This window comes from Coloeus monedula (assembly GCF_965178545.1).
Source record: "Coloeus monedula genome assembly, chromosome: 22".
In the NCBI taxonomy this organism is placed as follows: domain Eukaryota; kingdom Metazoa; phylum Chordata; class Aves; order Passeriformes; family Corvidae; genus Coloeus; species Coloeus monedula.
This window is the reverse complement of record NC_138802.1, coordinates 729,780-757,159: the sequence shown is the minus strand read 5'-3', so window position 1 is coordinate 757,159 and position 27,380 is coordinate 729,780. Positions and strand designations below refer to the sequence as shown.

The 27,380-nt window shown below is 48.6% G+C and overlaps 1 protein-coding gene across 4 annotated transcripts; it reads left to right on the top strand.

Moving 5' to 3' along the window:
• Positions 1-1,316: 1,316 nt before the first annotated feature.
• TMEM201 (transmembrane protein 201) lies at positions 1,317-26,954 on the top strand. 4 transcript variants are annotated; one of them, XR_014227033.1, is made up of 12 exons: positions 1,317-1,520; positions 6,953-7,073; positions 7,615-7,809; positions 9,255-9,431; positions 10,037-10,416; positions 10,786-10,989; positions 19,305-19,522; positions 19,729-19,800; positions 21,381-21,671; positions 21,820-21,951; positions 22,368-22,640; positions 26,833-26,954. XR_014227033.1 is itself a non-coding variant. In XM_082295742.1 (11 exons), exons 1-11 carry the CDS (start codon positions 1,447-1,449, stop codon positions 22,463-22,465), a joined length of 1,962 nt encoding a protein of 653 aa, XP_082151868.1. In that variant the 5' UTR covers positions 1,317-1,446; the 3' UTR covers positions 22,466-26,580. The 4 variants fall into 4 exon arrangements, 1 of the variants encoding a protein (XP_082151868.1); XR_014227034.1 differs by lacking the exon at positions 26,833-26,954 and adding an exon at positions 24,919-26,580; XR_014227035.1 differs by lacking the exon at positions 26,833-26,954 and adding an exon at positions 24,658-26,580.
• The last annotated feature ends 426 nt before the right edge of the window (positions 26,955-27,380 follow it).

Genomic DNA, 27,380 nt, shown 5'->3' with positions numbered 1-27,380 from the left:
TTGGTGTACCAAATGACTGGGTGGGTTGTTCTTCCTCCTTTCCCTATCATTTGGTTTCATTATACAATCCCTAAGTAATTGCACTAAACAATGGAAGAGAGATGGAAAAATTATACGCCTTTTAAATTTGTTAAGATGAAATATTCACTGTTACTCCGTAGAATTAATTTCCATGATTAAATCTGTACAGATGGAAATGGAACAGGGAAGAGCCCAACCGTAGTTAAGCTTACTCCCAGTACAAATATTTGTCTATGAAGAGCTTTTCCATTTATGCCTTTTAAAAAACATGATGCTGACAAAACTTGGAACTCCTGAATTTTAAGCAATTTTATTGTGCTGAGAGGTTTTTCTTTTGTTTTAATCACAAAAACAGCTACACAACTTGAGGCTGGGTCAGTCTCATATTTTGGAAAGATCTTAACCACTTATTTTCGACTGTCGAAACTTTCGACTGTCATACGACCAACTGCTTCACGTTCCGTGAGAACAGCAGATGCCACCTGTGCGTGCTGAGGGATGAGAGCATAAACGGGGTTACCTTCCTTTCTAGGGGAGAGCTGACCAATTGCCGGCTCTCTGCCTTTTTATAGACGCCTTGTTTCCAGTCTTGTTTGTGGTGCTGGGGGTGGATCTGCTGAGGGCTTTGAAGCCTTTTCCCCCTCAGAGCTGGGGCCCGCGAGGGGCCGTGGGGCAGAGGAGCGGCCGGGGGCACTGGGAGCGTTTAGCCTGGACAGACTGGGGGACGCTCATCCCAGTCCGCACCACCCTCCTCAGGGAAAACGGCAGGCACTGATCTCTGCTCGCCGTGGGCACTGACAGACCCAAGGGAAGGGTATGAATTTATGTCAGGGGAGGGTTAGGTGGGGTATCAAGTTCTTCCCCCAGAGGGTGCTGGGCACTGCCCAGGCTCCCCAGGGAATGGGCACGGCCCCGCGGCTGCCAGAGCTCCAGGAGCGTTTGGACAGCGCTGCCAGGGATGCCCAGGGTGGGATTATTGGGGTGTCTGTGCAGGCCCAGGGGTTGGACTGTGTCCCCTGTATATCCCTTCCAGCTCGGGATATTCCGTGCAGTGCCCGGCTGCGGCGGCCGTCCTTCAGCGGGGCCTGTCCCTGTTGTCACACAGAAAGCGCCGCCGTCTAAATTTAGGAGAGGCAATGTCCCCCCCGCTCTGAGCTGTGCGGGCCGGGCGCCGGGCCAGGCACGGCGGGCCAGGCACGACCTCCCCTGCCCGCCCCCGCACGGCCGGGGCAGCGCCGGGGCCCCGGGCCGCCCCCGCCGCCACGATCTCGGCCTTTGCGGCGCTGACTCACGGCGGCCCCGCCGCACGACTCCGGCCTTTCCGTGAGTCACGCGCCGCCCCCGCGGGCCGAGGGGCGGGACGGGGGGCGGCCGCGCCCCTACAAAGCGGCACCGCCGCCGCCGGGTCAGCGCGGCGGCACCGGCATGGACGGAGCCGGGCTGGGCGTCACCGCTTGTGCCGCGGCCGCGGGGCTGCTGCTCTACCGCATCGCGCGGAGGTACGGCCCGAGGGGCGCGGGGAGGGAGGCTGGGAAGGAAGGAAGGAGGGAGGGAAGGAGGGAGGCAGGGCCATGGCGGGATGCGGCCCGCGGCGGCGGGAAGGCGCCACGCGGGGCCCGGGGCCCGCCCGGCCGCCCCGCGGGGGTGGGAGCAGCGGGGCCGCTCCTGGAGAGCCCCGGGAGGGTCCGTGCCCGTCCCCAGAGCGGGTGTGCGGGGCAGGGCTCCCCGCGTGCTCGGCGGCAGGAGTGTGTGGGAGAATGGCTGGGTGCGTTCTTCCGTATCCCCGGGAATGGCTTTTGTGTGCCGGGCTGAGCATCCAGGACGCGCTGCGCTGGGAGCGGTGAGTACGGGCATCGCTGCCCGCCCTCCGGCCCGGGCACTCCGCCGGGGGACGCGGCTCGGGGCGAGCGGGGTCTCCCCTGCTTGTTTTCTGACGCCTTTGAGGCAGGGAGAGAGAAGATCCTGCTCCTTTCTCTGGTTGATGTGGGGTGAAGGAAAGATTGCTGGGGAACAGGTCTGTAAAATAACAGCGCTGTTGGCACAGTGCTAGAACTTGGAGAGATGCCATACAAGTCAAAATTATTGATTAAGGACCAGAATTCTCTGGTTACTAGTTTCTTAATTGCACAGAACGTTCCTGGTCTTAGAACAAATTCAGACCAATTGAAAACCGGGTTTGAAAAGCATCAGGAGAGATGTCATGATTCAGATCTCGTAAAAGGAGAAAAGCTTAATTTGACAGATTCTAATCTAGCATAGCATGATAGGAATGTAGGGATGTGTGGAATATGAGGCATTTCAGTCTTTATAGCAATAGACTTTGCAGTCTGCTTGTCTGTTAAGTGCTTCTATTGGAGACAAGCCAGTCCCAAGGGCTCCCTGTGTTAAGGTTCATTTCAAGTTTATGCTTTGCAAGAGAAGCATATTCTACATCTTCAATATGATGCCTGAGGTTTGCTCTAAAGCATCTGCTGTTTATTTAACCATATCAATGATCAATGGGACACTAGCCCATATATAAGACTTAGCATTTCTATGACAGATTTAGGGTAGCCAAGTAATCCAGGTGGCCTAAAGCAATCCCACTGAAGCAGGCAAGATTTCTTTGACCCAGCTGAGGCTAACATGCCTTTTGAGGGAGGAGATTGGATTTGTTTTGCTCAGGTTCATTAAAAGGTCTCTGGAATGGAAAGCATTTCTCCCCAAGTCCTTGAAGACTGCTGGTAAATTCTTTCAGGTGACCTTGATAATTCTTTGAGGCTACATGTTTGTATTTCTCAGTACTATCCTGATACTTCCACATTTCTTAGTTCTGCCTTAGTTAAATGAATCTTCCATAGCCATCAGAAGGACAGCATAATAAGGGACACAGACATGATGTCAGACATGGATATGATGCTGCCTTTGCTTTTTATTTATCAAGGCGATAAAAGATTTGATGTCCAGATATGCACAGAACCGGGGGGTGGTTATCACTGGGTCTGTGTCCCTGCCTGGGTCCACTGGGCACCTTTTTTCTGGTTGAGAGATCACTAAGTCTGGCTCTTGGGAGAGGACAAGCTGCTTTGTAACTTACAACACTGTACTAGAAATTTGGTCTCATGGCTAAATCTTGTCTATAGGTGCTAGTTCTGAGCAAATGCATCTATATCATAGTTCACCTGCTGGAGTCTAGGCAGCTGTGATGTGTTTTTCTTGCATTGGAAAATGGGGGTTAGTGTTGGGTCTGCACTGACAGACAGACCCCTTTACTGACAGGCGATGGACATGGGCACAACCTGGAGTTTGGCAGCTGTTATCTGCCACCCAGGAGCTTCCTTGCCAGGGAGCTGAGCTCTTAACCCAGTTGTGCCGACAGTGCCGGGCCGGGGCTTGGTCTGTCCAACTGCCCCTGGATGTGGTTTGATCAAAACTGATCTGTGCAAAACAGCTCCTCTTCCCCATGTGCTTTTTGTTCAGATTTGCTGGCACAGACATATGAATAACTGCTTCGTAATCCAGTTGTGCCAGAGTGAAGACTGCTGCTTTAAATACCTTTAATGGAGAACTGGGTTTTTCTTCTAATCCTTGGCAGAGAATGAGGATAATCCAGCGAAGAACTGCACATCCACCAGTGGTCTCTTTCAAGACTATAGAAAAGTAAACATCTTCATCTTCTCTCTTAGTAGTAAAGAGGGTGGGGAATAGATGTAAATAAAAATATTTATAAATCCAGTTTATTATTACCAGCACTTATCAGGGAGACTGTTGTTGTGGCAATCCATTAGAAGCGTGGACTTCAGCATGACCTTAAATGTGTGTATAAATGAGGAGTAATGAGGAGTGCTGGGAGTTGGAAGGAGCCTAGGTTCCTCCTTATGTTACATGACAGACACAAACTAGTTGCTAACCAGTGTTTGTCAATGGGACCTGCAGAGCTGCAGCCTGATTTTTGTGAGCAAAATAACGGAATCCAGTAGCTTCTCACAAAGGAGCATTTTGTCATATTATCTGAGCAATGTCAGACATTTAGGTGTTGATCTCGTAACTGAGTTTACTGCAGGTATTTTCTCCTCAATTTTGTCTTAAGCAAATACTTTCTACCTGCAAAACAATTTGTCCAAGCCTGGGAATATTTTCTGAGCCTGATTGTGTGTTACACATGGAGTTAGCACAGCAAGTCAGCTGTGAATGGAATCTCTCTGTGCTGCAGGTAACTCAATTACTTCTTGTTGCTCAGGTTTTAGCTTGCTGGGAGGTTCTCTGTCCAGTGAAGCTGGTTCAGATTGGTACAGTGGTAGATTATAAACTCCTCAGGGGTGATTTGCCTTTCATTTTGCAAGGGATTGAGCACACGCTAAAGGCTTGGGTTTGTGTTGTCAATCTCATACCAGGATCTGACTTCAAAAGCAGTGTGTGCTTTAGCTCACTGCCCTCAGCTGCTGCCTGAATTCAGTTAAGGTAAATATAGCTCCAAAGTAGTTAAATCTGTATTTGAGAGTCTTTCCAAATGCAGAACTTGTTTTCTGTTTTTTTCAGTCCTGCCCAGTAACTAGAAAATTAGCACCTACCTACATGTTCTTGCCAAAACGACCTTTTTCTCCCCTTGTTCTTCTTTTTGCGTGCACCAGATTGGGAATTTGGGATTTTTTTGCACCTATTTCTATGGCAACAGATTATAGGTTCACAAAAGGAAGTATTACTGCCTTTTATCCTAAATAATCCAGGATCTAGCCATTTCTTTTGCATACATTGTCAGAATGAAGTGCTGCTACTTAATCCTTGGTAGTACTTCCTGAGCCTCAAGAGCGAGAAGGGAAATCCTGTTTGGAAAAAGCTGGAAAGGTCTCGAGTATACTGAGGATTTGGTCTTTGATATTAGCAAGTTCTCAGGTAGGGTTTGGCATTGATGGTTTTTGCTTTATAGCATGACTGCTTTATTCATTTCTTTGCCAGTGCTTTCCACTCGTTATCCTTGAAATCAGTGCTTCTACCTCTGTCATGTCATGGAATTTAGAGCCTGGGGGTGGGTAGAAGCTGAGGGGTGGTGTGTCTTATTTCCGTGGGTGCCAGAGGATGGTGCACAGCAGCGAGAGGGAAGGGTTGTGGCAGGTTCTGCAGTACCTGGGGCCTGGGCAATAACCTCCCTCAGAGTTCAGGCTGTGCCCTAGGAGCAGCAGGGTTTGTGTTCTGGTGGCTGAACCCTACATGTTATATTTGCACAGCTTTTACACCTGTGACAGTGAGATTGAGCTAATACAACAGGTGTTGTTGTCCACCCTTCACGTGGCTGCTTTCGCATGTGCTTGGCTTTTGGACAGCGGTAGCTCGTGGATAACTCAGACTGTCGACCTAGATTTGTCTGCTTTAAACTCTGGGTTGGTTTGGGGGTTTTTTTTGCCTGTTAGTTTTAGCAGTGGTATTTTTAACTCAGATCAGTTGAGCCCCCTTGGCAGTGAAGAAAGTTGAGCAGGGAATATTCATTTTAAGAGGGGTGTGGGTGTTTGCATCTATTTTGAGATGAGAATCTGTCATCCTAGTAGCTCCAGCCATTTTCTTTCAGCATCTGGCAGGGAATCCTTTGTACATTCTGGCTTTTCAGTGCTTCATTTCAAGCATATCCTCATTGTTAGTGCCTGAACAGGAGGCTCGGACATTGCTTGAGGGTTTGATATTTTATGAACCGAGTTTCAAGGTATGGTCTATGGAAATGGGAAAAAATGTCAATTGTAGAGATCCATCTAGAGAGGTGATGGCTGAGAGAGAAGACCCACCTGGCTGTTTGGTTGCAGGGTGCCAGGCAACACTTCCGCAGCATTCAGATGTTTCAGCAGCAGAGAACATTTCCCACAGCTGGGAAAAGTTGCTCTCAACTGGGAGCACTTTGGCTACTGTTAGCTGCTCCCCAGGCCCTTGGTGAGCTCCCCTTCTCCATCGCCCTCTCTGCTGCTGCAGTGGAGCCACACAGATTATTAATTCCCTAGTGGAGCTGGGCTGGTGGCAGCTGGCTCCATCTGTCTGCGTAGCTGCCATAGCGAGTCCTGAGCAGCTGCCCTCCCTTGGAACTGGGACTGGGACTGGTTCTGATAAACCCAGACAGCTGGGCTGTGGTGCCTTGACCTGCCAGGGAGCTCCTCTTGGGGATTGCACTGTGTGGAGACAAATGCAGAGCTTCTCTAGCAGACAGGCTCAGGGGTTTGGGCCACTGAAGTTCTTTGCTCAAACATCTGTCACAACCTGTTGTGGTAGGGCCACGTCACAGCTGTTTGTCTGTACTGGCTGTTGTTTTTTAACAGGATTGCTTTAGAAAACAAGGGGCTCACGGGTCAAGGTCATTAGTCTTTATCCCTTCAGTTCTAGTGCATAAAAGCAGGGGAAGAAATGTTGATTCCTCAGTTCCTTTACTACTTAAAGTTGTGAAGAAACAGCTGTTCACAGTGCTGGAACCTCAGGATAATTTGATATGCCCTTGCCCTTGAAAAATTTTCTACCAAACGGGGCAGATAAAACTGTAACCATGAGCCCATTTCCTGGGTTTCTGAGCACTGTCACAGGCAGCTCTTGTGGATCCTGACTTCCTTCTCCTGGAATCCTGTGTATTAAGCATCAATTCTACTGCACCTTCTCATAGAATAACACTGCTGATTATGGAGAGGACTTGCACCCCCAAATATGCCCCTGAAAAACAGTGAAATGGGTAATTCACAAGGTTATTATTAAAATTCAGGCACGTCCATGGTACTAGAACAGAGGTATGATTGTCGGGCAGAATTTATTTCCACTTTAACAGTCCGTCTTTTCATTGCTAAAATGACTACTCCGAGTCATATCACTACGCACGTGGAACGGGAAGATTGATTGTTTTCCTGCATTTCCCTGTTGGAAAGCCATTGCTTTCCTCTCCGTCAGCTGAGCTCAGTGCTCCTGCCTGAGACGTTTCCTCTCCCGACAGGAAGAAGCCCACGCACGTGTCGGTGAACTGCTGGTTCTGCAATCAGGACACGGTGGTGCCGTACGGGAACCGCAACTGCTGGGACTGCCCCAACTGCGAGCAGTACAACGGCTTCCAGGAGGTACGGGGAGCAGCAGCTGGGGATGTGCATGCCCTGGGAGCCCTGCTCCTCAGCTGGGATGGTACAGCTGCAGGGCAGCTGAATGGCCAGCGGTTGGACAGCTGGCAGCTCTGCGCTGAGCACCCGTGGGCTCTGCACCTGAACTTGGGGAAAGAATCCACTGCACTGGGGTGTGCTGGCTAGAGAGACCAAGGCAAATTTTCCTCTCTTGCTTTAAAGGGCAAAAGTGGCCTTGACGTATCTCTTAAGAATACTCTTTTTACTATATGGAACAATTCCTCTGTGGTTTTGTATCCCGTTAAATAGCAAGGTCTGTCTTAAGCTGAAATCCAGCACCACCAGCTACTTGTGATAGGTGTGCAGGACACTGGAGATGGGGCGAAGATTTGAAGCATTTTGTCTCTTTTTTTACTTACTTATTTTGTTACATAGGTGAATGCTAATGAAATGTAGAGCTGCTGACAGAGCTTAGGGAATCTTACAGTCAACCTAGCTTTGATTTTATGATGGAATGTTTGCTTTCCCCCCTGCTTTTTGTCAGAATGGAGACTACAACAAGCCCATCCCTGCCCAGTACATGGAACACCTTAACCACGTTGTGTCGGGCAGTCCGACTTTCTGTGACCCTGCCAAACCGCAGCAGTGGGTGAGCAGCCAAATTCTGCTCTGCAAGAAATGCAACAACCATCAAACCATGAAGATCAAACAGCTGGCTTCATTCTCACCAAGGGAGGAGGTAAGTGTTCGTTAGGGACTGCCAGTCACTGGAAAATGTTTGTCCAAGGCATTCCCATCCGTGTATCTGCTGCTCCTGCTCTGTTCATTCCATGCTGCAGCCCAGTAAGCAGGAGAGAGAGCAGTTTCTCAGTGTGCTGTGGAATGATGCTCCAACAGTCTTCAGAAGCACTGTGTGGCACTCCAGTGCAGAGAAGTTCACTGATTAGTGTTCCAAATTTACCTAATTCTACTTCAAAGCTGGAATGTTCCCCTGTTCTAGATGAGCACTGGAAATTGAAGCTCGAGCCCAAAACATTTCTGAGATCATCTTACAACTCTGGTACTTCCCATGACTGAGTTTATGGGATCTGAGAGGCACAACAGCCCACTATAGAAGCCTTAATAGATTTTGTTTTCCTGAGGCCCTGGCTGTTCTGCTCTGCATTTACTAGTGAAGTAGGAGAGGAATCCTCTGCAGCCACATCATTTCCCTGGTTAGGCATCTGTGCCTAGGAGGGCAAAGGGATTTTGCAGTTACAGCAACAGGGTTTCCTGCTGAGCAACTTCTTGGCCTTCTCATTACTTGATATACATGGAGGATGGGATAGTGGGGTTTCTCCTTCACAGTTTTATGGCTCCCTAAAGTTTCATGCAGAGAATTTTGTGCTGCACTCCTTAGCCTTCAGCTGTGGTCAAGCCTTGGGGTTACACTGAGCTGTAGTGTGATGTGTCCGTCCTCTGGTTTGCCTAATCCAGTCTGCTTTGTGTAATTGTAATGGGTTTAATAAGAATGACTCCCAGAGAACAGATTGAAATTTGATCATGATAAATGAAAATATCTTTGTCTGATGCCCTTTCTCAGCTTTATTTCTAGTTCCTGCCTCTTGCCAGACCTATCCAGTTGCTCAAGTACTGCCAGCCTTTGGCCCCTTTTTTGGCATTCAGTGAACTGCAGTGCCTGTGCCAGCTGAGAAACCTGGGACTGTGTTATCCACAAGTGTGCTTGGATAAAGGTGTCAGTGTGACAGCAGAGGCCTTGCACAGCAGGGCTGGCTGTTCCAGGGAGGGATGAGCCTGGAGTGAAGGAGCAACAGGTATTTTGTGTCCCTTCATTTGAGGAGAGGAAGAGTAATTCTAGTTACTTGTGTCACCTATGTGGAGTTCATAAGATCTCAAAAAAGACAGCAAAATCGGGCACAGAAATTCAGCATGCTGATACTGGGCCACAGCTGCCTCCTCCAAGGCTCTTTTTTGCCATCCCTTCTGGGACATGGAGGCTGGGTCAGCTCTGTGTGAAGCTGGTTGTATGCCTGGCCTGCAGCTTGGTTGCTGCCCAGGTCTGGTTTCAGGGAGCTGTCCCTGTGAGACTGGAGTCATGCTTTGTCCACCTGTCGATAGCAAACATGACAACTGGTGAGGGACCTGCACTTCTCACCTACTTTCCCCCTCCCGCTCTCTCACCAGGGCAAGTACGACGAGGAGATTGAGGTGTACAAGCACCACCTGGAGCAGACCTACAAGCTGTGCCGCCCGTGCCAGGCTGCTGTGGAGTATTACATCAAACACCAGAACCGGCAGCTGCGGGCGCTGCTGCTCAGCCACCACTTCAGGCGCCGGGAGACGGACAAGAGCTACAGCCAGGTACGTGGGGACACCTGAGGGACTTCAGGGGCAGGGACAGAGAGCTTTGTACCGCTGCACCTGGGTCTGCAGCTGGGAAAGGGAGGCAGCAGCCCTGGGGCTCTCTAGCCCTGGGAGCTTGGGTGTGTGGCGGCAGTTTAGAAGAGCACAGGAGTGTTGCCACAGATGCTCCTTAGTTTGAGGTTTTCCCCTTGCTGGTGTCATTCAGTGCAGTTGCCAGAAGGTAAGTCTAATGTAATAACAGAGTGGAAGGAAAATAATGGGACAGGCAGAGAAGGGGAGGTAGGGAAGCCAGTTTGAGTGCAGTGCAGGAAATTACAGAGTACAAGGGGAAGAAAGAAAAAAAGGACAATGGGAATTGAATTATGACCTTCTCGTTGTTTCACTGCCCTGCCTGACCGTGGTTTTTGCTCATATCTCTGCTGTTTCTCCTTGCTAGTCTACAATAATCCCATGTGGTGTCGGCCCAGTACAGAGACTTAGAAGGACTTGAGCAGAACAGTCCAGTAAACCATACAGTCTGGAAGTGTTTCCTACAGCACCGTTTCAAAACCTTGCTGCAGTTCATTCAGCTTCTGACAAGGTGTTTCTGTCTCCCTCTGCAGAATTTGTGTTCATCCTCCTCTTCCACTTCCATCACCACACCAGCTCAGGTGATACTTCTGCGGTTCCTGGCCTTCCTCAGCTGTACGTTCCTGGTTCTGATGGCCTTGTACGGGTCGGGCGACCCCTTCTCCCTCAGCACAGCCGTCCCTGCTGCTGTCCCCTCTGGCCCTGTGCACAACAGGACTGGCACGAGCCCCCGTGCAGGCGGGGGCAGCGAGGGCTCGGTGAGGGGCTGGCGGGAGCTGCTGCGCCTGCTCCCGGAGCGCGTGGTGGAGAACCTGAGCGCGGCGTGGGCCTACGGCAAGAATCACCAGATGGCAGTGGCCGTGCTGGGGCTCTTCACCTGCCTGCTGGCCATGTTCCTGGCTGGGCGCATCAGGTGGGTGTGCTCAGCTTCTGTCTCACTTCAAACTGCTCTACTGGGAGCTGTCTAGTCCTGTGTTGCCTCGGTGATCCAGGGGTAAACATTTTCCAGAATGGGACGCGTAGTACTGCATGCCTTGATTGATTCAATTTAAGCTTGAATTACTGTGAATGAAAAATTGCCTGTGCAGCTCTGGTAGAAAGTGGAACTGATCTACTCAGACACTTGCCCAGTAGCAGGCAGGGCTGCACATGATGTGCTGTAGTCGGAGGCAGTACAGAGCCTGCTCAGTCTGGCTACCCTCTCCACCTTCCCTCTCTTTCCTCAGGACCGAGTTGGTTCAGTGGTGTTGAAACCCTTGTTTGGTTTCTTTTCCCGTCGCAGGCTCCGGCGAATCGATGCGTTTGCCTCAGTCCTGTGGTTCGTAGTGATGAGTCTGCACTTGGCTGAGAGGTACCTGAAGGTGGACACGCCCAGCTGGCTGGACACAGCCAAGTTTGGCACCACGTCCCTGTGCTGCCTGGTGGGCTTCACCGCAGCCGTGGCCACGCGGAAGTCAACGGGCCAGCGGAGATTCCGGCCCCGAAGGTCAGAGCCAGAGCAGTGACGCTGGGGGAAGGAGGAAAAAAGCCTTGTGAACTCTTTGTGACTGGTGCTTCTCTCTCCTCTTGTTATTTTCCCTTCCTCTGTTTCTCTTTTTTAAGAATAGATAAGCAGTGAAGATCTAGTCTTCCTTTTTTTATATACATATATATATATATATCTACACAGATGTATATATATGTGTGTGTAGATACATATATATATATAATTTTTTCCCCATCCTTGCTTACCACTGTGCTAGCTGCTCGGAGCATTTCCACTGCTAGCCATGGAAGCTACTCGTGCTGCCTCCATTCTCCCTTCCTCCTGCATTCTACATCAGCAGCACAAATATCCAGCTTCCCCAAAGTCAGTTCTTCCAGCAGCTGCCTCACAAACTGCTCCATAAATGCAGCCTCCTCCCCCTTCTGCTCCTCCAGCCAAAGAGAGATTCTGGCTCCTCCTGTCCTCCTGGTTCTTCTCACTGCCTCTCCATCCTTAGCCACTCACAGAGGAACCCTCTGCCCTGATCCACCATGGGCCCCAGGCCACCTTCACTTTCCTAATGGTGCTGTTCATTTTAATTTGGAACTGATGGGAACTTGCCTCTGGATTTGGAGTCCTCGTTAACGCGTGCTGTGGTGCCCAGGCACGTGAGGAGGGGACCACACAGAGCCCATAACCTGGTTCTTCTTGCCTTCCACTGTGTAGCATCACTTACCTGCATCCTGTCTCGCTCTGCCCTTCTCCTGGCTCCTGTTTTAAGTGGAGAAGTGTCCTTAAGTGCTTTTGACTGGAACTTCATTAATTTATTCAAAAAGGTGCTTTAAAAAGTCATGTAGCTCAGGGTGTCTTAATACCTGGAAGTATTCAGCTGTTTGAGGTTAAATTTTCAGATTTACCAGTGGTTGTTGCTTTCAATGCCAGCTTTCTTTGGGTTTTTTACCCACCTGCTCCCCGAGCAACATGTGTGTACAAGCACAAGTGGATAAAAATGCATTTGTTCCTCCACTCCTATAGCATTAGAAAGAGAAAAAATATGGGACTGACAACCTTATGCTGTGATATCTGCTCAGCTTTCATTGTACATCACTACTCAGTCAGTGTTTATTGCTGAGAACACAGATGGGAAGGGTGTGCTGTAGGAAGGGGTGGGAGCTCTGCTGGGGGACTGCATGGCAACACAGATGTATTTTTTGGGTTCCTTGCAGGGCTTCTTTTTGTAGTCTGGCATTGTGCTAATACTGCTGAAAAAAGGTGTCTGGAAATTGTGACTTGGAGTTGAGTGCCTGGCAGTCCTCTGCTGAAAGCTGAGGTGGCTGGGTATTACTGTGTGGGGAGAAAGGAACTTCCAGCTGTTTGGGTTTTTTAGGATTAACTTGTTGGGGCCTCTTAGGATAAGCAGTCTGATTATCCTGCACAGTTGTTTGAAAGGCACTCCGCTGAGCTTCTCATATGGATTTTGGTCTTTCAAGAGGAAATAGCACTTTTAAAGAATGCCTGCTATTTTCTTCTGTTCAGAATAGCACAGTGGAACTCACCACCCTAATAGTCTGATACAAGATAATTGGGTGTCGTGATCTTCCCGTGTATAAACTATTAATAATCAGAATGGAGCTCTCACTGTGAAGTATCTGCAACTCCTACTGAGAAATGCAGACACTACTGGGTGCTGCAGATGCTGGTGAAATTAGAGGAGCTTTTTTAAAGGAAACAAAAACTGTCTCCTAGCTGTTTGTACTCACTGTTTCTCGAACCGGTGTTCATTGTGAAAGCACAAAGGCAGCACTGCCAAAAGCTCTGAAATTCATTACCAATAAGCCAGGCTGAGTCATGGGAAGGTGCAGCTCCTGGCTGTGTGCCTGTAACTTGGCAAGGGAATGGCCACACAGACCTGCTGCCCACCTGGGCTCTCCTTTGGAACCTTTTTCTGGTGCCTTCAGAGAGCTGCAATATCCAGCTTCAAGCTTACAGAACCTGGCTCCATTCTGGTGCTTGTGAAAGATGCTGAGGGTTGTTTACTTACTTACCCACAAAAGGAATCCAGCACCTGCGAAGTCTGGTTCCATCTTCCATGTTCCCATCACTTGTCAATGCTGACCCAAAACATTTGTCTTCCAGCCCACAGGCACAGGAAACCTTGAGCTATTATGGCCATTAAGTGAAATAAGGCATCCAGACTCTTTTTTTAATTCCTTCCTTCTTCCTGCTTCAGGACTTCCAAATTTTCCTTATAAAGTACATGTAAGAAAAGACTGATGTTTCTGTTTAGCTGTGATTGTTTTCTGCACTTACCTGTACAATTTGGATTGAAAGTTCCTCTTGCTGTTCTCCTGTGAGATGTGTCCAAGTGATGGGAGGAGTCTCATGTTTGAAGGATATTTTGAGAAGGCTGAAACGAGGGGTGTGAGCAGCTGATGGTAATGTCATGCCTGATTTCTGCCAGCAATATCCTTTTATTAATAAGAATGAAATGAATCTGTCCAAAGTTTCTTGCCCAGTAGTAAGGAAACTCTCAGTGGCAGCTTCTAAAGATGGCTGGCAGCCTCTTCAGATGTTTTATTTTCAGGAGCTGAAAGTCAAGGCTGTGTTAAGCTTCACTGTGTCCTGTTTCATATTGCCTCCTATCTCCTCTCAGTAGCTGTTTTCCTCCCCTCTTTTTAGGAGCACTTTGGTTTTTTCTTTCAATTTAAACTTGGCTCATCTTCGAGCTCCCTGGAGTCAGGCGCCTTTTGTGATGTTTTGCTCTTAAATGTTATATTTGTTTACCATGCCTGTTCTTTTCTCTTATTCTCTTCTCTTTTTCCCTGTGCAGTGCTGGGATGGGATGGGGAGGATGCACACTAAATATTGGGAGCAGGCAGTTGGTAGAACTGTGGGAAGGAGAGGATTTACACTGTGAAGCCTGAATAATCCTGTTGAGGAATATTTTAGCTCTGTTTGCACAGCAAGGGCAAATCTGTACTGAGTTTAAAGTCCTTTAATCTGGGAGATATGTTAACTGCCAGTGACATAGAAGCAAGAAATCAGTTTGTCTTCGCTTTATGCAGATTAATATAAATGAAGTGTATTTAGCAGTTGCACTGATTTATATGTCCGAACATCAGAAACCTACTTTGTTTTACAACCAAGCTGTACAACTGATGTCTGTGGTGCTTCGTTCACAACTTACAGTTGAAGAACTTTTCTGCTTGTAATTGGGAAAATTTCAAAGGTGAAACAAAATAACACAATACATATTGAAGTGGGGTTCAATTTTAATGCCAAAGAAGCTTTTGTTTTTGCTCAGGTGTCAGCTTATTTCCCCCACTTCTCATGCCTCAGCATGTCTGTGCTGCTGCTTCTAAAAACAACAAAAACCTCAGAGCCTCAAAACCAAACTTGCAGCAATTGAATTTTTGGTATTTAGAGACTCTGATGCTGACAGTCTCCTCTCTTTCTGCTTGCCTCACATGCTGTTGCTGATGGTGGGGGATGATGGATCTTTTGGGGTAAGGGAAGAAAGGAGGAGAAGGGTGGTTTTTGTCCAGAGGTGTTCTGATTTATAAAATGTAGCATTCAATCTGTACCAGTTGTGTCTCAGACAACAAGCCCTGCAGATGAGTCATAAATTAGCAGTATTCTACCATTGACTGTGGAAAAAAAAAAATAGTCAAACCACTGCTGCCTTTACTGAGACTGTTCTTGCCACACCTGATTTCAAAGCCAAATAGGCTGTTCTAGACACTGCCGTGCCATAGGTTCTGTATGGAAGGTGCTTTGCCTTTTTCACTCAGCAGTTAGATACCATCTATGTCATCGAGGTGTAGATATCTTAGGTACATCATCTAACTGCATGATTGCTTGTCCCACAGCGAGTCCAGCAGGAGAAAATGTGTGTTTTGGTGCACAGTGCTCCTGTCCTGTGCAGCTGAGGTGCTATTTTGTGTGACACATTTCCTTCTGCTGGGTGGGATAAGAGCTGACAAAGGCTTGGTAACTAACAACCACAGCTGACACAAAATCATCCAGAACCACTCGGTCAGTGCTTTGAGCTTCTTGTTCTCCCTGAGCTGGGCTCTTACTTCAGGCCACAGAGGAACACGTGGTAACCTGTGGTCTCCAGATGCAGTTTTGTTGCCTGAGGATTTTCGCAGCCATGCAGGCCAGAGCATGCAAACATCTTAACAATATTAGCGGGTTTTAGCCCAAAAGCCCCTAATTCGAGGTGCTGCTTTTTCACACGGACCATGTGTCTGGACCAGGGGATGGTACAGCAGAATAGAGCTGAGGTGCTGAGGGATTGTTAGTGGGTTTGTGTGTCACTTGAAATCACATCTGCTCCATCCCCAAGTGCCTGACTCTGGCCCTCAGTGGTTGTGGCTGATCTCCCAACTCAAAATCTTGTACCCTGCCCAGCAGAACCAGATTTATAAAGGGGCTAGTGTGGGTTCATTAAGTGCCTTTCCCTGGACAAGATCTGGGACAACACTGTGTTGCTTTGCTTTGGTGGAACCATGGCTGCAGCACGGCACAGCACTGCCCATGTGTCTGCCAGGCCAGTGCTTTTGTCCTTCCTGTGCCCCCACTGAGTGTGGCAGGGCACAAGAGGAGCTAAAATTTCTGAGCAACTCCACAGGGGGGTGAGGGAGAACCCAGAGGTAGCAACCAAGTCAGCATCTCTGCTGCTGCTGCTGCTTCTCTTCTTCCTGAAGCCCTCAGTGCGTGCAAACTGACGCCTTTGTGGCCCTTTACCATTCTAAATACACTGTATTTATATCCAGTTCTTTCTTTTCTCTTAACTCCTCCTTTCCTACATCCATGCTTTGCATGTTCTGGTGAGCCTGGGTGTGTCAAAGGGTGAGAACATGTGGGGCTATAAAAACGGTGTAGTGGCTTTTTATTTTGACTTTATGGATATTTATCAAGTGCGCTGAAATTATGTGAAGCTAATAATTATGCTTAGATACTATGGGAAGTATGTATTGATGTAATGTGGACAAAGTATTTATGCTCTTATAAAAATTAATATAATTAATAGCCAGATAATTGCTCCAGACTGACTGCACTCATGAAAGCTGAAGGGGGCTGTGCTATATGGCTTTGCTTTGGTTTTCAGAGATGCTTTTGAAATTGTGTGCTGTCACATAGAACCTGCCAGTTCCTTCCAGGTGTGCTGTCACCTGCAGGTACACTTGGCTCTCGGAGCCATGGCAGGTGCTCTCCAGTGAAAGGGACAGTACTCAGTCCTGAAGTCATCCCCTGTAAAGCCTTGTTTGGGACCAAAGCTCTTGAGTGCACAGGCAGGAAGAGGTTCCCTGAACATTTTTGGCATGCCAGCAAGTCTGGATTTGTGTAGACAAAGGATGTGCATATACACACACACACACCTCCCCACTTTGTGCCACCGGCTAGGGGGAAAGGCACAATTGATGCTGAACATCTGTACTCCAGAAGATGTTAGTGCAGGACATGGCAGCTCTAATTCAACCCTCCTTTTAGTCCAAAGCAGGACACCAGGCAGGAGACAAGAATTCTTACTCTTGGCAGCTGAAGTTTCTTAAGTCACATATCAAAATATTAATGTGTCTGAGACCTGTGCCCATTTTAGCATTATTCTCCCTTGTCCTCGTGCCTGTTTTTTATTCCTGTAATGCTCTTTACCCCTGGTTCTGTGAATTTGGCTGGAGGCACAGGCTGTGGCCCTGAGTGAGGAGGTGCAGCAGGGCAGAGCAGTGTCAGGGCACACAGTGTGCTGCTCCCCAGCCAGTAACCCTGTTCCTGGGGTGACAGGGACCTGTTCTGCACCCACTGCCTGGGGAGAGGGGCTGCTGTCCGTGGGTAGCCCCCAGCTCAGTTCTGAGGAGACATTAAGGCCAGAGGAAACATTTCACCCCCTGACTGACACATTGCCCCTGACTGCCCTGGGCAGATCAGACGAACCTGGGCACATCCCCCAAGCTGCCTGCCTGTGACTGCATCTTACCTTCTTACTTCATGGGCTGAATTATCTGATAGAGCAGTGGGTCCCTCTGCAGCCTGGCCTGCCCCGTGCTCTCCCATGTCTCCCTCTGTCCCAGGGCTGATGCAGCATCTCTGGGAGAATGTGCATTACAGAGGCACACACGTATGGTGGTGTCTGTGGATAACAGGGAGCTGTTGGGACAGAGGAGGGGAGGCTCTCCTGGCAGGAGGTGTTTCTTCAGGACCGTGTACAGTCCCATACCGTGTAATACTCTACTTTAACCTTCTATTTATTTATTTTTAAAGTATCTGTGTAGCAGAGTTGTGCCCAAACTGTCTAGTAACATTGTGATCATTGTAAACACTAATTAAGATACCCAATTTTTGATGTTCACAATATCAAGTTCTGAAATAAACGGCTTCCAGGCCTTGACTATTTCCACAAGCTATCTGACTCCAGAGCCTTTTTTTTTCCTTCTTTTTTTTTTTTTATGTTACTTTTTTTACTGTTGCCAGAGCCACTCTTACCATGTGATAAATGGCTTGAAGCCAAGACACAGTTGCAGTGCTCCATCCCAGGGCTGTGATGTGGTTACTTCCTGCCTTATGATCCTCTTAATCTCCTCACTTTTTTTCATCTGCTTCTGGAAGAAGTTTTAGTTCAGCTGCCCATTCTCAGGCATGAAGCACATTCCCATGAGAGCTTTTAGCAGCATCGAGCCCTCTTGACATGGCAGTGACAAACACTAAAGAGTGCAGACAACAGGAATGGGGTTTTGCACACTTAGGAGGAATTTGTTCAGAACAGATCAATATTTAAGACATACTTTGGTCAGCATTCAGTCCTAAGGCGTTAATAAGCTATACATAAAATTCTTCAGCTCCTCTTTGCTAATGAGAAAAATTCCTTTTCTGGATGGTGCAAGTCAAATGATTCTTCACTACCCTGAGGATCTGGCTGCACTAACTTGGTGAGATTGAGAAGTGGGGCTGATGAGCAGCAGAGCCATTGGAAGCCTTGTCCAAAACAGTTACAATCCCAGGATTGTGGTTATGAGTGATAAATGAGTGTAATATCATCCAGCCCTTTAAATAAAAGACTTCCAAAAGCCAATAAACCCGTTAAGCTGTTTTCTGCTGCTGCGAGGAGCTGTGTAAAGTTGGGTCCTTTAGTCCAAAGACACAGAAGGTGCAAAGTTAGGACAAAAGAGCCTTGTTGCTCACAGGTGCTGCTCTGATTTGGCCCTCCACAGCCCTGCCACAGTGAGGGGTAGGTATCACTCTTTCTCCTATGATTCATATCAGTCCTGAGCTGCACTTCTAATTCCCTTTCCCGTTCATTTCCTCTTACAAAGGTGAGCTGGCACATCCATCTGTGTGTGTGGTGGGGCAGATGTGTGTGGGGTCACTAAAGGAATCCCCATGGATGCAGAGCAGGACGCCCTTTGCAGGTCCTCTGGAACCTGGAGAGGTTGGGCCCCTGGGGCTGCAAGACCAGCACATCCCTGGCTGCTGTTAGAGGCATTCCTGCACCAGGACCCTGCTTGGCTCACGTGTTCAGCCTCATTAAGCTGGTCAGGATTGGTGATGGCTGCCTCCTACTAGCAGATAAGTAGTTTATAAGATGCTTTAAATTGTAATCTTAACTCTAGAGTTAGCACGGCATAATATTGCTGCACCACCTCTTCAATCTCCAGGAGAGAATGACACGTGCATAAATCACCCCACAGTGCAAGGCTGAGATTTTCTTCACACTCTGATTTACTCCTGGCTTTTCTCTGATGGGAGAAAAGCCATGTAACCATATTGCTGCTCTCATCTGTCTCTGTTTCCATCAGAAGTGAGATTAAGCCTCCAAATACTGTATCTGCAAAGTCAGGTATCTCCATTTAAAAACAAACATTTCATACTCAGTTCTTCATCATGCTTTATTTGACAATTCTATTACCTGTTTCTAACTAAAAAATCTTACAGGAGATCATTGAGAGATTCCGATTCATATTATAGATTTTCTTCCATGTATTTTCATTCGGTTGTTAAAAATAATACAAAGATCCTGTATTTTCAACAGCTGGACTTCATAAAGCATTCTCTGGGTAATTTTCTCATCCAAGGTATTTGCACTGGAGTTCCTAAACTGTTCCACCCTCTTGTCCACCCTGTATTGTGGGACAGGTTGGTGCACAATAATTTAAGTACAGTTGAGCAGTTCTTCTTTTCCCAAGGTGTAGGAACATTCTCATAAACTCTTCAGCACTCCTGCACTGAAAAGTTAGTCCAGACCTGGTAACAAAACCAAGTGTTCCTGCAAGCACAATGAGCGAGGCAGTTGCTGGGATTTCTCGTTGCTAAGTGTCTGTCATGCATGTCCTTTGCAGGTATCTCTCTGGGGACTCGATTACTGTCTTTCCCAGCAGCCCTGGCACAGCCTTCCCTTCACCTGCTACGTCTCTGTTTGTCCCAACACCGCCCAGTATCCTGCACCTGACAAACCAGCAGCTCTTCAGGTCCCCACGCAGAACTTCCTCCTCCTCTCTTCCCGGCCGTCTCAACAGGGCGCTCTCGCTGGGCACCATCCCCTCCCTGGCCAGGGCAGGTGAGTGTGCAGGGGCCTGTCCCAGTGGGAATGGCACTGGAATGGTGCAGTGCTTCAGAAGGAAATGGGCTGGGAGGGATCCACACGTTACTGTCCTGTTCAGGGCTGGCTGCTCCTGTGACACAGAGGAGTATCTAACAGTAGGAGTTTGGGGTTTGGCAGTAGCTGAGCCAGCTGGGTTCAAATTGTTTCATTTTTGCTTTTAGATTCTGGCTACTTGTTCAGTGGAAGCCGACCGGCCTCCCAGTCATCCCAGTCCAAGGACTCCCCCACATCAGGTACTGCTCTAGGCCTTCCAGAGCAACTGTCTTCGCAGGATTTGCACTGAGTGGGTTGAAACACATGGTCTGGTTGAATTCTTTCCTCCCTGCTCGCATTCCAGTGAAAATGTCCATTTTGCTGTTAGAAATGCTGCAGGGAGAGTCCCAGCTAAGAGTGGATTTGCATTAAAATGAGGTGCTGTGTGTGTTGGATGTTCTCCCTGAGAGAGCTCATGGGGCCATCAGTGAGACAAAACAAGGAGCCCTTTGCTAATTAGAGCTGAGTTGAGCCTGCTTGGATAGGAGACTTCAGCTGTTCCTAGGGCAGCTCTTTTGTAGCTTTCCCAGCAGAGTCCAACAGTTGGTAATTTGGCTGCCCTGGCTGCTCTGCCCTTCTGCTCCCGTGTCCTCCGTGACCTGTCTGTTGCCCTTCTGGCCCAGATGGGTCCCTGGGCTGTCTGTGCTGCTGCCAAGGCAGTCACAGCCTGGGCCGGTGCAAACCTCCTGCATCCCAGTGCAAAGTACACATGGAATTTCTCCGTGTTTTGCAGTGAGGCGACTGTTGCGATCCGGTTCAAACCCAGAAAAGCAAAGCAAGCTAAGTCTCTGTGCATAAACTGGAAAGAACTTAGAAGGTTCAAAATATTCCCAGAAACGAGATTAAAATCAAACGAGGTTAGATGTTGATCCCAAAAAATGGATGCATTTTATTTAATAGTAAAAGAGAAGGGAAGAGAAAAGAAAGAGAGAAAAATGAAAAAAAGAAGTGTATGTGGGGAACAGGGAGCGGTGATACGGGTTAGGTGGAAGCCCATCACCCATCTGAGGGTGCCAACGACGTCTCGTTGCTCCCCTCCATCCGCCCTGCCGGTGGTGAGGGTCCCCCGTGGGCGCCGTGGCCACGCCGCCACACGCTGCCCCAGCCGAAGGGTGCAGAATTCCGTGGGTTAATGCACACTTTGGGCCAGCTGGGAACGCCCACGTGCCTCTCTTGCAGGGGCCGGCTTGACGCTGTCCCTTGCAACACTGAGGGTCTGTGGCATCATCTCTGGTGCTCTGGTGCAGGGTCTGGGGGCCCCTTTGAGGGGGGCCCTGTGATGGGCCATGTCACCCCCTTTTGCTGTGGATAAGCTTCTGACCAGAGGCATTTCCAGCACACACTCAAAGCCTCTCCTCCCCTCACCCTTTGGTGGAGGGTCTGTGCAAGCCTGGCAGCTGATAGCCCTGAGGCTGTGGTCTCCACCTTGGAGGTGTTAAGCCTGTGCTCAGTGAATGTCCCCAGCCCTGAGCTGTTACTTTATCTTATCTTCATCAGCGAGCAGTGTCAGGCCTCACTCAGGGCCCCATTCAGGGTGTGGTAGTCTTCTTTGCAGCTTTTGTAATAGTTTTAAAAGCCCTTTAAGAAAATGTTTAAGTCATAAACTATACCATTTCAGTCTCTGACAGGGACTCAAAGAAAGAAGGAATTCTAGTACAAGATGTATTGGTGGACATTTGCAACTCCCACTCCTTTTTCTTGTGGAACTGTTACAGAGCTCTGTGCCTGTTGTACAGGGATGCTAACCGGCTGGTTTTGTCTGGTGGTGTTCCCGCTGCAGAGCCCTTCTCCCCGCTGTCCGGCAGCGGTGTCCCCTCCCGCATCCCATCCCCGGCGCCGTCGGTCGCCGGCTCCGTCACCTCCAGCTCGGGGTCCCTGCGCTTCCGCCGGCCCCTCATCAGCCCCGCTCGCCTCAACCTCAAGGGACAGAAGCTGCTGCTCTTCCCGTCGCAGAACGAGGCCCTGCTCACCCCGAGCGGCTCCGAGGAGCACACCCACTCCGACAGCAACATCTTTGCCCCCGAGCTGCCCGGCTTTCCCAGGAAGAACCTCGTGGAGCGGGGAGTGCCTGGTACGCTGCCGGTGCTGCGCTCCTGGCAGGGCATTTGTGGGAAGGAGTTGGTTTGCAAGCACAGCCCTGCAACATCTAAGCCACAATAGACGGGAAACCTTCAGGAGAAACCCAGGTGGTGAATTTTCTTATCTTTTTCTCCTTGCAGATATGAGATCTGCTGTGGAAGGGGGGAGTATTTGCAGTGATAATTCCATCAAAAAGGAGGATCAGTCATCACACTCGTCTACCTGTGTGGTAGACACAACTACCAAAGGGGAAGATTTGGCAGGCTGGAGAGGTGAGTGCAAGTCGTGTGAGTGCTTCATGCATGTGTGAGCATTTCTGCAAGTGTAACAGATCTTTCCTGGAAATCAAATAAATAAGTAGTTGCCAAATGGACCTTCTTGCTATTCTAAGATCTTAACAAAGCTGTTCCTGTTCTTTGGACTGTCTGAAGAACACTGACAAAGGGCTAAACCAAGACAGAAGAAGAGGGGTGAGGATGCAGGTGTCGAGAGCATGAGACGAGATGAAGATAGAGCCAAAAGAGAGCAGAGGAGCCTGTCCTGACAGGAGAAGTGCTTCAGCAATTTCTGCTTGTGCTGAAAACACTGGGCAGAGAGAAATAGTACAACATATGCTCATTTTTATTTACCAGTTCTTTAATATCTCTTTGTACTATTCCCTTTTTTTCTCTGTGTTCTCCTCTTCAAGGTCGCTTTGGTGTCTCTGCTCTCCGGGGCCTGCTCGCCGTGAGCCTGACTCTCAATGCTGTCTTCACATCAGCCTATGTCTACAGGAGCCTGCGCTGATTTGTGCCAACACTCCCTTTCCTCTGGTTCCACCTGGTCCTGAGGAGACAAGAAGAGTTCAACCATGGTTTCATGTCTAATGGCCGTGCCACCGCTGCATGCTGTTTTCTAAAAAACTACTGTACACTCAACTGTCATGAAAAGGAACCTGGGCAGCTGCTGCCATCACTTCCAGGTAGAACATATCCCAGGATTGTCCCTAGAGATGGCAGGCAGAATTCCCAGCTCCAGTTCAAAGCAGGAGGCCAGTCCATTGGCCCACACTCTTTCTTTCAAAAGAGCTGACCTGAGACACAAGCCTGAAAATGCGTGAGCTGCGTTTTTAGGAACCTACCCTCAGCTCGTCTTTCTGACATATTGACCTCGTGCTGATGGTGCTGGTAAAATGAGGAGAATTAGAACAAATGAGCTGTAGAAGGGGGATGGCTTAGTAGCTGGTGCTGGGCTGTGGCTACTGTGACAGCATCCCCAGCCTCTGCTCAGTGGTTCTCTTCTCATCTCTTTGGCACTCTCCTCTAAATTGTCAGTGAACTTTCTTTAGTTGCCTTAAGCTTGCCTAAGCACATGGGTGACCTTGGCTGCTCTGTCATGTTCTTGCATCTTAGATGTCCTCGTGCTTCCACCTGGCCCTGGCCCTGAGGCCACTTTCACCAGTTCCATTCTGGCCATGCTGGTTCTCAGCCCCACTGTGTGTCCCTGTGTCCAGCCAGCTCTGTGTGTTCCCAGACAGACACCCTGTGCTGGCTGCATCAGAACCAGGAAGCCCATGCTTTGCTTTGCTTTGCCCAGGAGGCATTAATTCTGTTACTCTGAAGTGGGTAAAAAGAAAGGATGTTGGTGTGATTTGCACCATAGGCAAAGGGCTTCAGCTCACAGCTCTGCTGGAGTTTTCACTGAAGCAGTGAGTGGCAGAGCCTGTTCTTGCTGTAAATCGCACAAATCTGTTCTGTTAGAGGTAGGTGAGGAGCTGTCTGATTGTATACATCTGTCCAGAAACCTGGCACCTCAGTCTGATGTTGGGATTTGCTAAGTAACTGTTTAAGATACTTCTTACTTGGTAAAATGCCCAGGTGCTCTCAGTGAGAAATGCTAAACCTGCTTCTGGACAATTCAGCCTTCTGGATAGATTCTTCTTTTCTAGCCCAAGGGAAGTAGTAGATTTTCAGAAGCAGCTCGTAATTTGGGTATTTCTGCTTCTGGGTGAGTCTTCAGCATTGCTTAGAATTCAGGGCCCATTTAGAGTATTGTGCTGAACACTCAAAATCATTTAGTGCATCTTAGGGGAAAAAAAAAGAAATCCTGATCTTGATGTTTTGGTTCCTAAAACCCAAGTGCAGAGAGAAGATTCACCAGTGTGTCAAGAATACCTGGTGAGAAGAGAGTTGACTGGTATTAGCTGTGTATTTCCTGAAGTGGGACTCTGATCTATTAAGAGTTTTTCTGTTGTATCTTCCTTTGGGCTCCTTTACCTCAAATTTCACTCCCCCACCCCACTGTCCTGTGTTTGCATCCTAAATTGGTGCTTACTGTGTCTTTCCCTCCCTTTCAGTTTGCTGCTGTTCCCTCTCTTGTGCTCTTGCATGTGCACAGAAGGAAGTGTATCTGCTGCTGACCATTCTCTGCTCTGAACCTGAGAGTCACACCTCGCAGTGATGATCACCCTTTCCTTTCACTTCATTTTCTTGCGTGCTTTAATTGAGTTCCTTCCACAGCCTCACTTGGTAGATCAGGGGAGCCATAGCCAGACTCTAATCAGCAGGGATGTGATAGCTTAAATGGGGCTTTACTGCTGCTGGTTCAAGCACTGAAAAACCAGTTGTCTCTTTGTGTTTTCCAAGCCTCCCTGCATAGTTTTAGCTTCCCACTTCCAGCTGCTGCTCCCACCCTCCCTGTGGGTGAGACTGGCCCTGCTGTGCCTCGCAGGGGAGGCCAGAGCTGCACCCACACGTGCTGATCCGAGGGGCTGAGGAAAGGTCACTCCTGACTCTGCATCTCTCTCGGCCTCCTCAGAGAGCTGCTGAAGGCTGCACAGCCAGCACCTCCTGGACTAAGGCCTAGAGCCAGGAGAGACCTGCAGCACAATGATGTGCTGTAGATTGATGATTAATTCTATTGTAACTTGCATGAATTGTTCCTTGTAGCCAAACTGGACCCATAACCTTGTTGTAAAGAGATTTTTGTCCCTTTTATAGACTTTGCACACTCACTCGAGCACGTGTACGGGCAGGATGATGGCAGAGCGACTGCCAAGCTTCTCTTTAAACCTCTGCTCGCTGGGTTTCATGATGTTCTGGTGCAGTGTGTGACATCCCATTCACGGATCCTTGTCCTACTTAGAGGCCTCCTATACAGAGACAAGCTGCCAGAAAATACCGTGGCTTTGCTTGTCTTTGTCACCCAGCAGATGTACACTGTGACTTCGTGTATGCAAATCTCTCACTTTCACCTCCCAGCCTGCGCTGAGTTTTACCACCGCCCTCACCTGGATCCCGGTCTCGACCAGATTGCAATACCACCCTTCTCCTCCTCTCCAGCAACCCAGGAGCTGCAGCATCTCCACATGCCTCTTCCCACCCCCATTCCAGAGCAGGAACGCTGTAACCTGTCACTGCACCTCTGCGGCTGCTCACCGAAACTGTTCCTGGAAGGGAGTTTGGTGACCTTGTCCAAAGCAATAGAGAGACTTTGGATTTTATTACTGAAGAGGGAAGTTTTTCATTCTGGTGCTAGAACTCTCTCCCGTGGTGCTCTCACAGTTGTGAAGCCTTTGCTTGAGGAATACACGAGTGTGTGTGTGTGTTTATGTGTGTGTGTGTGTGTGTGCAGATGTATAAAAACATTTGGAAGGTTTCTTCATTTCAGAAGATCTGAGCCCATGTTTGTCTTTATATTGTTGGCCTTAATCTAGCTCATAGATACTGTGTCTATCTTGCTGCTCTTTTCTGTACAAAGCTGGTTTGGAGGAAACAGAAGTTTATCTGGTCCCCCTGTAAAAATCTCTGTGACTGATGATGTTGATCTTCATACAGTGTCATTCAGGGGGGAGATTTTATTTTTCTAATACTTTTCCTACTGTAAAAACTGTTGGAGTGTATGGAGTGGAAAAGATCTTTGCAAAATGGCCTGATAAAGATTTGAACATGACTTAATGATACCAACAATTAATGATCAGGTGGAGTATAAATTAGCTTTATTTCCAGACCTTTTCCATTTCCTACTTTCCATTGAAAATGTCCAGGTACTTTTCTTTGGATATGGGCTTGTTAGGCATGTTCTGAGACCTTGCAGATACTTTAGATGATTTTGCTGTTCTGAATTAGAAAGAATTTGTATTTTGGAGTCTGGTTCCAATTCTGCAGTCTGGGGAGTTTGGCAGATGTGACAAATATTATGCACATATATATTTGATGGGATAGAGGGAATGGGTAGAACAAGTTGATGGTTTCTGAAGTTTATCATACCTTTTTACATAAAATCTTAGACATTAAATTGGTCACTGGGGGAAAAAAAACCTCATTGCTGGCATATGTAGGCCAGATTCACTGAATTTTAGGCTATTTGTTCAAGCAACATATTTGGCCTGTGAATGTTTGATTCCCACTCCCTGGGTGCTGGGAACGTCTGTAAAACACTGCTGAACTGGCTGGGTTCCTTGTAACAGGGCAGCTGGACTGAAGGGCTTGTGTTGCCTGTGGATGCTGCTGTTTTTTCTTCCAAGCACCATTCCTGGAAATAACGATGGTCTTAACCTCTCTCACAGACATTTGTTAAAAGGCTAGAATGGGCCAATTTGGCCAATACTTTTTTTTTTTTTAATATATGTTGCATCCAGAAATTATCATCACTGTGTTCTGGGGTGGGAGTAAGGTACAGAGTATTTTTGGATTGAATGGGTATCTAGAGAGGGTGAGGAGGACAATTTCAAGTCCTAAACCTTATTTCCTGTGAAAGACTGTATGTTATGTGTGTGTACTTCTTTGGGGAGCTCTATCACTGTACAGTTTAGTCAAACGTGCTCCAAGGAAGGAGAAGCTGTTCCTCTGAGGTTTTTAGTTCATGCTTTGTGTTTAAAGAGGAATATTTTTCTTTAAAAAATAAAACCGGATAAGTTTTCACCTTAGTGTGAGTGGTCCTGTTATATGCACACTGTACTTTTGTGTTCATTTGGCACTTAAGGGGTTTTTTTCTTTGTGAAATCATGACTGAGAGTGTTTATGTATTATTGTACAGTCTTTAATTTACGTTTTTATTTTGTAATGTAAATTAGGGGGCAGGTGGCATAAGCTGATCAAATCAACAGTTCTTAAAGGAGGATGTATTTTAATTAAATGACTGGCAACAGCCCACTAATAATTCTGTACCTACAGGTGTATTTTGAAGGATTTAGTGACTTGCGGTGCTTGCACGGATGTGACACTGGTAGAATCCACGTTGCTGCAGCGGAGCAGCTTCTCCATCATCCTCCCGGTACCTGCAGGGACCTGCGAGCGGCCCTGCCCTGGGGCTGGGGGCGTTGGGTGGGGACACAAGTGCCGGCTGGGTCTGCCCCTGTACGGGAACGGCGAGAAACGATGGGGATTCCACCGGGTTTGGCTGCAGGACCTTCTCCCTGGCGCTGCCCCGCGATGAGCTTTGCCGGGGCTGCGAGCCGTGCCCGCAGCCCGCGCCGGTTCCGCCCCGCTCCTGTCGCCGGGACTGGCGGCTGCGAAGCCAAGGCGCCGTCCTGACCCGGCTGCGACCCCGAACTGACGAGACCGGGCCGGGCCGGGCGGCGGGGAGAGGGTTTAAAAGGGCCCACGGGGCTGGGGCGAGCGGAGCTCGGGACCATGGCCGAGACGGACTCTGGCGAGCGGCGGGCGGCGGGCACCGAACCTGGCACCGAACCTGGCACCGAGCCCGTCACTGAGCGTGACAC